At 34.5% G+C, this 10,780-nt stretch overlaps 1 protein-coding gene across 2 annotated transcripts in view; it reads left to right on the forward strand.

Annotated features, from left to right (window-relative positions):
- The window catches only part of LOC129740912 (ADP-ribosylation factor-like protein 5B), a 78,495-nt gene extending 68,730 nt beyond the window's left edge, over nt 1–9,765 (forward strand). For both annotated transcript variants that reach the window (XM_055732559.1, XM_055732560.1), the window contains exons 6-7: nt 8,552–8,661; nt 8,739–9,765. In XM_055732559.1, the coding sequence (XP_055588534.1) occupies nt 8,552–8,661; nt 8,739–8,787 (159 nt within the window). In that variant the 3' untranslated portion in view covers nt 8,788–9,765. The remainder of the gene's footprint in view (nt 1–8,551; nt 8,662–8,738) is intronic.
- Nucleotides 9,766–10,780: the final 1,015 nt, after the last annotated feature.

Consider the following 10,780-nt stretch of genomic DNA (forward strand, 5'->3'; position numbering starts at 1 on the left):
CAAGAATGACATCGTCAGCATAAATCAAGCACTTTACATTCGAGGGAAGATAATCGATGAGAGTGTTGATGGCTATTAAGAACATGGTGACACTCAGTACCGAGCCTTGACACAGGCCGGTTTCCATAATTTTTGTTCCTGATGTTTTACCGTTGGCGATCACTTGAAATGATCTAGAGCGAAGCATTTCTTCTAGATAACGGAGCATTCTTCCACCTATGTTGTGATTTCCTAGTTGATCTAAGCAAAGCCTACGCCAGGTTGTATCATAAGCTTTGCTTACGTCTAGAAAAGCTACTTGCGCTACTTTGTTGTTGTTAAACGCCTCACGAATATTTTCCTCTAATGTGCATAGGTGGTCAGTTGTACTTCTTCCCTTCCGGAATGCATATTGGTGGGTGTATAATAGTCCTCTTGTTTCTAGCAGATGCATGAGACGATTATTTATCATCCTTTCTAGGACTTTTCCTATGCAGCTGTTTAAGTAGATTGGTCGATAGTTCTGCGGGTCTGAACGAAGACCTTTGTTTTTAAAGATGGGTACAACGTATGATTTCGTCCATTCTTGTGGGTAAACTGACTCCTCCCACAATCGGTTGTAGGTTTCGAGGAGGATAACTTTTCCATCTGGAGGGAGGTGCTTAATCATTGCATAGTGAACGTTGTCCGGTCCTGGCGATGAGCCTTTCAATCCCTCTAGCGCTTCGTCGAGCTCATACCTGGTGAATTTTTGATTGTGAGGGCCTGTATCCTCAGGAATGAATAATGTGTTTGATTCAACGGCTCGTTTGTGGTTCAAGAAAACATCCTTGTATGTACTCACGCTCGAAACTTTTTGGAATGCGTTTCCTAGTAAATCGCATATGGCTGCTGAATCCGAAACAGTTGCTCCTTCGTATAAGATAGAGTTGATTTGAGTTCGTCGCTTCCTACCTTGAATCTTCTGATAGTTACTCCACATTTCCCTTAGTGGAGTTTGGGAGGAAAAAGTTTCCGCTAGCTCTTCCCAACTTTTTTTCTTGGCTTTGATGATTGCATCCTTCGCAGCAGCGTTCGCGTTTTTAAAATCGCTTTCCATTTGTTCCTGATTTTGCCTGTTTGCTTTCAACCGCCTCAATGCCTTCCTTCTTTTTTTGACGAGCTCCGCTATTTCCGCGTTCCACCACGGGACACTTCTTTTTCCGGGATAACCTTTTGTCTTGGGTATGGATACTTCGGCTGCCTCCAACATGGATTTCGTTATTTTTTCGACTTGCCGTTCAATGTTCTCATCGCGTTCAAAACTGAGTGTACCTTGGTACTGTTCCCAGTTGGCTTCTTCAATTTTCCATTTTGGTCGACTTTTCTGAGGTATTTCACAGGGACCAGGGAAACTAATGTTTAACGGTATGTGATCACTGCTGTAAGTGTCTGGTAAAACACTCCATTCAAGCGTTCCGGCCAAATCATCTGAACAGAGAGCAAGGTCTATACAGGAAAAGCTACCATGCCTTTGATCGACGTAAGTGGGCTCTCCTGTGTTCAGGACTGCCAGGTTATTATCTTCCGCGAAGTCGACGATCGATCTGCCCCGTATACTAACGTAATCAGAACCCCACAGTGGATGGTGGGCATTGAAGTCCCCAACCACTATGAATGGCTTCGGAATTTGATTGATAAGTGATGTTAGTTCTGTGTTATCGATGTTCATGCTCGGTGGCAGGTAGATGTTCAGGACGTTCACGTTGAGTGGTGCACTAATTTTAATGGTTACAGCTTCAAAATCGGTTTCGAGCTCTATTTCTTCGCTGTCAATATTCTCTTGAACTGCTACAACGACTCCTCCTGCCGCTCGGTTTCCTGTCGAGCGTGGTCTGTGGTAGACTTTAAATCCGTTGATACGTGGGCAGTTTTGAGAATTGCACATCGACTCTTGCAAACAGATAACTTGTGGCTGATTTTCTTGAATCAAGATATCTAGTTCGGCTTTTTTGGGTCTGAGTCCTTGCACATTCCACGAGATAATATTGGGTGCAGTGTTCGGTGTTGTCCTACTGGAAGAACGATGAGTAGGCTGGCAGAGCACGGGTTGAGGTATGACGTCCCCGCTCCCGCTTCCTCGATCGTCTTCCCCTGTAGCCAGGGGTGGGGTGGTTACTTTCTCTTCACCGGCCCCCAACCAGTGGGGATTAATTCTCCTGAGTGCCGTAATTCCATTAGTTCCGTTAGAGTTTCCTGTTGGGTCGCGCTCGTTGATGCCGTTAATTCCATTTGTTTCATTAGAGTTTCCATTTGTGTTGCGTTCGTCTATGCCATGTATTCTTAGTTCATTGTCAGAAGTTCCAAAGTCATGTCCGTTTTCGAGTGCACGTTCATTCATAGGTTGGTCATAATTAGTGTTTTGCAGGCTGGTCATTTCTGTTTTTAGGAGGTCGACCTCTTCTTTTCACGACAATTTCTGGCTGAGATTGAGTCTCGTTGGTTTCCTCATTTTCCTTTGTTGAGGGGAGCGGAAGTGAGGTTTTTGAACTCAATCTTTGCTTTTTCAGCATAGGTGTCTCGTCGTTCATAACTACTTTTGCTTGTGCGGGAGGTGGTATTGGGTGGTCTTCTGTTTCCATTTCAAGCTCCGATCCGGTTTCAGAAATCTCGAGTTTTTCCTCGGCGGCCTTGAGTTTAGCTTTGAGTTGGTAAAACTCCATGGCGATTTTCCTGAGGTTTTGAATTTCACCTTTAAGGTTCTCAATCTCTTCGGTTTCTCGTGAGCTAGTTCCTTTTTCCTTGAGAGCTGCGTTTTCCTCTAAAAGCTTAGCGATCAGTGAGTCTTTTTCTTGCTCTTTTCTAATCTGTTCTAGGCGTTGTTGTGCACCACATACACTGGCGTAGGAATTTTCCGCATGTTTCTTGGCGTACTCCTTCCTGGCTTCTCCGAACGATATTCCACTATCGACTTTTATTTTGACGATTTCCTCCTCTTTTTGGTATAACATGCATTTTCTTGATGTTGGTGAGTGACTTCCTTTACAATTTTTGCAATAAGAATCATCTTTACATTTTTCGTCCATTTCTTCTTCATGAGGTTTGGAACAGTTTTTACAGGTTTTTTCGCTCTGGCATTTATCTTTGGTGTGCCCATAAGAACAACATTGATAGCAGAGCAATGGGGCTGGGTAGAAAACACGGGTTCTACAGTTGATAATACCCATTCTGATTTCTCTCGGTATAACGGTTCCGGAAATAGTGAGTACGACTGTTGGTGTGTTGACTTTTTTCCCATTTTCCATTCGCGTTATTCTTCGTGCTTTCATTACACCTTGCGAAGATAGTTCTTCTACCATTTCGTCATCTGTTAACTCGATGGCTTCTTTGCAGCTAATTACACATCGGCAAACGTTAAACACCGGGTGAGGGATGACTTGGACTTTAGTCCCATCGATGAGCTCCTTCATTTGGATGAGTTTAGCTGCTAGTTTAGAGCTACGGGTTTTGATCACGTATTTTTTTCCGCTGTCTTCAGTGTATGCGGCTTCTATTTTACCGATAGACTGGTCAATGGATTTACTCACGACGAATGGATTTTTTGGCAACGGGTGATGTTCATCTGCTGGGCATAGTGATAAAACTATGAGTTTTCCAAAGGTTCCTATTTTGTCCATATACTCTGGCAACGTACGATCATTTTTATCAGGAGGTTCACATATCGTGGGTACTCCCGTAGGAGAGGATACTGCAGCCATGACGGCTGCGCCGTACGTGGGTGCTATTTAAATTGTCTCAGAGCGGTACTTTTTTCTCAACACTAGATCCAAAGAAATGATGCGTTCTCACCGTAGTGAGGAACGGCTACCCTTTAACCTCTGTTTACTTCGGTTCACCCAAGGGTTAAAGGTACAAGTGACCGGCAATGCGTTTCCGCCTAAGCGGGTAACGGCTACGCTTTTTCCTAGCTGACTACTTTGGCCAAGCGTTGAAGGTACGACCAAAGTAGGGACGTTTTACCCTTTTTTTTCCCCCAGAGACTTGTTCAACACGTCCAAAAGGTACAAACAATCTCTGTACCTCAACGATCAATTTGAAAAAAAAGGATCGAGTTTGATGGGGCCTCACGGTGTCTCAACTGCGTAACACGTGGGTGAGCTTCCGAAGTTTGACAGCAGATGTCTCACTGTCGGCAAGGAGATATCGCTGTAAGCGGAGCTTTTTCGCTTGCAACTAGCAGGCTAAAGCTTTAGCCAGGCGAGCTTAACTTGCACGCAATGTTGCATGTAGCTGCAAGCTAGTTGGCTTTTGGAGAACTAACCAAAACACAATACAGCTGTGTTCACTTGCTGAGGCGAATAATAATGTCTTTATTTTGTCTTTCACAACGCGCTTTGTGGATGACATTCACTTCCTTCTAACTCTTTACGTTACCGTGTTTCAACTCGAAGTAACGCCGATTGAAACGGAAGTAATTTTCGCACGAAATTGAAGATTCAAAAACCGACCGATACGATAAGGTTGTTTTCGATACCATAGATACGAAACAGATGTTCAAAAAAATATTAAAAAATATAAAAAAAATATGAAAAAATATAAAAAAAAATATTAAAAATATCAAAACAATAAAAAATAAATAAAAACAATAAAAAATAAAAACAATTAAACAATAAAAAAATAATTAAAAAAATTATTTAAACAATAAAAAAAATTAAAACATTAAAAAAAAATTCAAACAATTAAAAAAATAACAAAATATAATTAAAAGAATAGAAAAACAAAAAAAAAATAATGTAAACAAAAAACAAACAATAGTTCATAAAATAAAAAATGTTCAAAAAAATAAATAAAAATACAAAGAAATAAATGAAAAGTACAAAAAAATTAAAAAAAAGTACAAAAATATAAAAAAAATGTACAAAAACAATAAAAGAAATGTTCAAAACAATAAAAAAATTACAAATACAATACAAAAACAATAAAAAAAATAGACAAAAACAATAAAAAAAATGAACAAAAACAATAAAAAATGTACAAAAAAATAAAAAAAAAACAAATACAGACTCCGTTTGTTTTTGGCAACATGCCCGTAAATTTCATGTTGCAAAATCTAACGGTTTTTTTTGTCACTTTTTATATTTTTTATTTTTATTTTAAATGAGTCAAAATTGATGTAGAACCTTACGTTAGCATAATTGTTTTCAATTTGGCTCAATTATATTAGTTTTAAGCAGTAAAACATGGTAAAAATCATGATATTACTGTTTAAAACTATTATAATTAAGCCGAATTGAAAAATTTCAAGCTAATATTACGTTTACATTAATTTTGATGAATTTGAAATGAAAATAAAAAAGTGACAAAAAAATCGTCTTTTTTGAATGTTGCCAAAAACGAACGGTTTTTGCTCGGATGTTGCTAAAATCGAACGGGTTCTGTATAAGGTACACCGGGGTAAGTGGGGACGCGGGGTAAGTGAGGATGGTGGCTATTAAAACAATACTGTGAACTATTTTTTCAAACTTTTAAAGCAGAATGTTAAATTTACTTGTAATCTATCCAATAACTGTAAAAGAGATACGGTTCCGTCAGTTGCGGATGTTTTCGGTGACTTTTTGTAAATTTTCTATTTTTAACTACGATGTGGAGTTGATGTGCATCCTTTTCAATAGCCAATTTCTCGTAAACTAGCTGGCTCTTGACGAAAAGCTCTACATTGAAACAATCCTTACATTCGAAACAACCAGTTAGGAAAAGAAACGACGGTTAAAAATTGCGAAAAAAGGGTTTATTTGCAAAAATCTAAAATTGTGTCTCCAAACCAAACCCTACCTGGGGTAAGTGGGGACGGCTTTATACATACTTGATGTTTACACATTTTTTCAATTTTCTCACCTTCATTCAATACAATTTAGCTTTATTTAGCATTCAGATCATGAAAAGTTGGGAAAAGTACTTGTTTTTCTTAAAATAAGTTTATATTTTCGATAATATCGGATTACACACAATAATCTTTGAAAGATGCCTTATTAATAGTACCATGATTTTTTTTCAAAATTTCGGACGGTTCGAGCAATAAAGTAACGTATTAAACCAAAAAAACACAAATTTGTTGAAAATTTACTGAGGAATCAAAGGGAAAATCTACCGTCCCCACTTACCCCATAAAGCGGGGTAAGTGAAGACACCAGCCGTCCATAACAATTTACGTGATAACTTTTTTCGCTTTGCGTCTATCAAGCTCATCTCTTCAGCATTTGTGAACAACATGTTCTGCATGCCATTGAACGCAATTTTATCAAAATTGACCCACTGCTGTTTTTTTTTAATGATTTTTGAAAGTTGAACTATATGAAAAACCGTCCCCACTTACCCCGGTGTACCTTATAGAAAAAAAAATAAAATAAAAAAGCATTTCAAAAAAATAAATAAAGTAAAAATTATATTTAAAGAAAAAAAAATTAAAAAACACTAAAATAGTTAAAAATAATAATAAAAATAAAAAAAATTAAAAGTAGAAAATAAATTAAAATAAATAAAAAAGTAATACATGTAAATTTAAAAAAAAATTAAAAACAATAAAGTAAATTAAATTTTTAATTTTTATTAAAAAAAGGGAAATATTAAATAAAAATACAAAAACAATGCAAATGGGAAAAATATAAAAAAAAAATACAAAAAACTTATTAGAAAACATAAAAAAAAACTTTAAGAAAGTGTCAAAAAAAATGAAACATCATATTAACCAAAACCAAAAAAATAAAAAATTTGGAAAAATTTAAAATTAATAAATATTGAAAATAAAAAAAATTATAAGGTTAATAAAAAGAAAAAAGAAAGTTAAAAACAAAAAACTTTTTTTTGTAAAACAAAAAAAACATTAAAAACAATTATAAAAGATAAAAAAAATATAATAAAAAAAATTAGAACTTGAAAAAAAATTAAATAAAAAAAATCAAAATTTAAAAAAATATAAATTTAAAGAAAAATAAAAAATATAAATTAAAAAAAATAATTTAAAAAATATCAAAAACAAAAAAAAATTAAAAAAATTGAAAATAATAAAAATAAAAATTAGAAAATTAAAAAAAATAAATAAAAAAATTAAAAATCATTAGAAAAAAAAATTATAAAAAAAACTAAAAATAAAAAGTAAACAAATTGTACGACTAACAAAGTTTATCAAAGAAGGCGAATTTACTTCAAATGAAATTAACATGAAACAAAAACCATTAAAACAAAAAAAAAATGAGATAAAATTAGGCTCAGACCAGCTTAAAGATAAAATACAAAAAAAAAAGTTAAACAAAACAAGAAATTAACAAAAAAGTCCAGCAATAATACTAACCAAAGAAAATTATGTATCTTAATGATGACAATGAAAAAAAATTATTGCTAAACAATGGCAATAAAATAAAAGACCAGAAATCAAAAAACGTTGAACATGAGACTTATATGAGGCAAAAATCATACAAATATTAGATAACACGAATGCCAAAACGTTGGTAAAGTGTCACAAATAAACAAAAAAAAAAAAACAAATATTAGTGCAAAATAAAAAAAAACTAAATTAAAACTGAAAAAGCCAAAAAAATGACAAAAATAAAAACAAATAATATACGAAAATCAGATAGAGCTCAGACAAGAACAGACCGTAATCAGATAAAAAAAGTATTAAAAAAATTAAAAGACACGAAAATTAGACTTTGAAAATGCTTTGAAACAAATGACAAAAATGAAGAACAATTAGATAAAAATCGGACGTAAAAAAAACTTCAAAATGATACTTAATTAAGACAAAGTAACTCAAATATTAGTTAAAAACTTTAACACAAACTGTGGCGAAAATAAAATGAGATCAAAATGGGAAAAATTAAAAGAATAAAACGATACAGATTATAGAAAAAATGTAACAAAATAAAATAAGATAAAATTAATTAAATTTAATGCAAGAGAAATGAAACACACCGTTGAGACCGATTTTTGTGTTACATTTAACTAAAAAAGGACTAGTTTTATAATTTTAAATTTACAAAAACAAAAAACAAACAAATGGAGGAATGCCAAAGCAAAAGGACAAAAAGACTAAATGTATGCAAAGATATGTGGATGTGTCAAAAAACGAGAAAAAGGTGAAATAAAGATGATATAGAAGAGAGATATATAAGTGGTAAAGGAGAGCATGGAATGTAAAAAATACGTGGTCGAAGAGGGATTGAAGAGATAAATGAAAGTTAATGGAAGGATAAAACACGGTCAAACGATTGAAGAATGAAAGATAAAACAGAATAAAAAGGTAATAGAGAGATACTAGAGATTTTAATGAGATATCTGAATGAGATTTATAAAAAAGATTAAATCAGTCAACTACAGAGAGCAATTGAAACCAAAATTCGGTAGAAAATTACGTATTGGAATTGCCTTAAAATAGCAAAAAAAATGACTCAGTTGTTTCAAAGTAAAATACTGACCAAAGAAAACTGTGAAAACGATTGCAATTCTCAAAACATGTAGAGGATGACAGCAATAACTGAAATGATTTTGAAGTTAAAAGTAAAATAAATCAAACAATTTTTTTTATTATTATTTCCAGGATTTAAAAGAATCAATGAGTGCAGCTGAAATATCGAAACAATTAGACCTGACGTCAATTAAGAAACACCAATGGCACATACAGTCTTGCTGTGCGCTCACCGGAGAAGGGTTAGTAGTCTGTTTCTTAAATATACTTTCAAAATATTTCTTATAAAGTTTTACTCACAAATGTATTTTCATTTTAGACTTTACCAGGGCTTAGAATGGATAGCCCAGCGGATCAAAAAGAAATGACACCCACCGGAGTAAAAAAACTCAACTCACCTAGATCCTGTTTCCAGTTTAATTGGCACCTGCGAAGGATTGTCCGAATCATTCGAGATCCTCTGAAAGTGGAGATCTCTGGAAAAAGACAGCTCCAGAAAAAAAATACAAATAAATCAAGTTGGACGTCACACATTTTGAGCTAATCGTTAATATTTCTTAACCTGTGTATACATATTATATTAAAAATTGAGATGAAATAGTGTATAACTGAAAACAAAAGTAACGAAATGAGCCAACTTTTGTCTTTTGTGGAAAACCCACAAGCACACAAAAGAAAAACTACTCAAAATGTCGTCCTCCTGCTGTTGAGGACACAGTTCGAAGATGTAGCCAGATGTAATTTTATCTATCAAGAATAAACTCACACGTTGTCGACGATCGTTTAGTACGGAGAAATCCCAAACGCTTCCTGCTGTGGTCGATTTGTAAAATAATTAAGCAAAAAGACGTAGACATTCACGAGAAGGTTCGATTTAACAAACAAATAACACTAACTCAATACTTCAGACACTTACCTAGAACAAATGCGTAGACACGTACAAGTAAATACACTTTACCGGAACTGAAGGGCCGATGAGCAGGAAGAAAAACTTGGGAGGAAACAAATCAACGCAAGCTTTACCCTCGGGGATGATATACGTGTAGTGTAGTGGCAGCGAAACGGGGACAGCTCCGGTGATCGTTTTGCCCGTTAGAAAAAGGTTAAACTACAAAATAAAACATTTAGTTAAATCGTAAAGAAAGCCGAACACCGAACAACAACAACTACAGACACCCCCTCTAGTTAAGCGTTTTATTTTCATAAATTAAAGAGAGAAAAATAAATCTTTGAGAGTATGTGAAGAAGCTGACCGATTTGGAGCGTGATTTTATGACTGCGAGATGAAGAAATCAAATGAAAAGAATATACTTACATGAATAGTTAATAAAAATCCGTAAACAAAATATCATGTATGTGTTTTTTTCTATGTTAAAAGAAAATTCCTCGATTATGGTGGCTGAAAAAATAATATCAAAATGCAGATCAGCAAAAAGCACGGAAAACAGCTAATTTTTATAATTTGCGAATGTATTGTGTGGATATCATTTCGAAATCTAATGATTTAAACATGTTTTTAAAACAATTCATTCTGCTAAACTGTGAGTGAAAAAAATTTAATAAGCTTTTGTGTTTCTGAAAAAAGGTTACTTGAGCATTCAAATACACTGAATGTTATTTTTTGAGCACTTGGTAGCTGATTTCTGAAGCACGATTTTTGGATTTTATAATTATCAATAGCTGAATTCCATTGGAAGTTGAGGTTGAGTACATGAAAATTACGTTCGGTTTTGTGTCCTTCTTTTTTAGATTCTCGAAACGAAAACATTCGTCCTTTCATAGACCAATTTTCCGGTTTATCTCCACTGCGTAGCGATTTCGATGAAATATTTCAAGTCAAGCTCATTTCACATGTAGATGTCAGCACTGTCTTCCGTACCTGTATCGAACTTTCTCAAGCTGATGGAGACGCACTATCCTTTATGCATTTTCCGTTTTCCACGTTTTCACCGTAAATCAAAATGTTTCCTAAATTTATTCTGGTAACTCAAGTTTTTGAATGTCCACTTGTTCAAAAACGAAGTATTCGCAATATTTTAAACGATTCATTGTAGAAAGTGTAGGAAGTTTTACGGATCGAAAACAAATATAAAGACGGATTTGTTTTACAAACGTTTAATACGTGTTTCTCTTTGTAATGGCTAGAGAACAATGACGAATTATGCAGAAGGCGGAAATTAGGTGGCGCTCCTAGTGGAGCAAATCAGAAGCTTGTTGCAGGGCTGGTTTCAGATGGTGATGACCCGAGCAGAAAATTTCGACTGCTACAGCTTGGCCGTCCTGCTGCTATTGCCCTCGTAGTCCAACTAAAAAATCATGTTACTGTCCGATGACTCTAAACTAAACAAAACCGATTACGAA

Source organism: Uranotaenia lowii, chromosome 2 (assembly GCF_029784155.1).
Source record: "Uranotaenia lowii strain MFRU-FL chromosome 2, ASM2978415v1, whole genome shotgun sequence".
Taxonomy (NCBI): Eukaryota; Metazoa; Arthropoda; class Insecta; order Diptera; family Culicidae; genus Uranotaenia; species Uranotaenia lowii.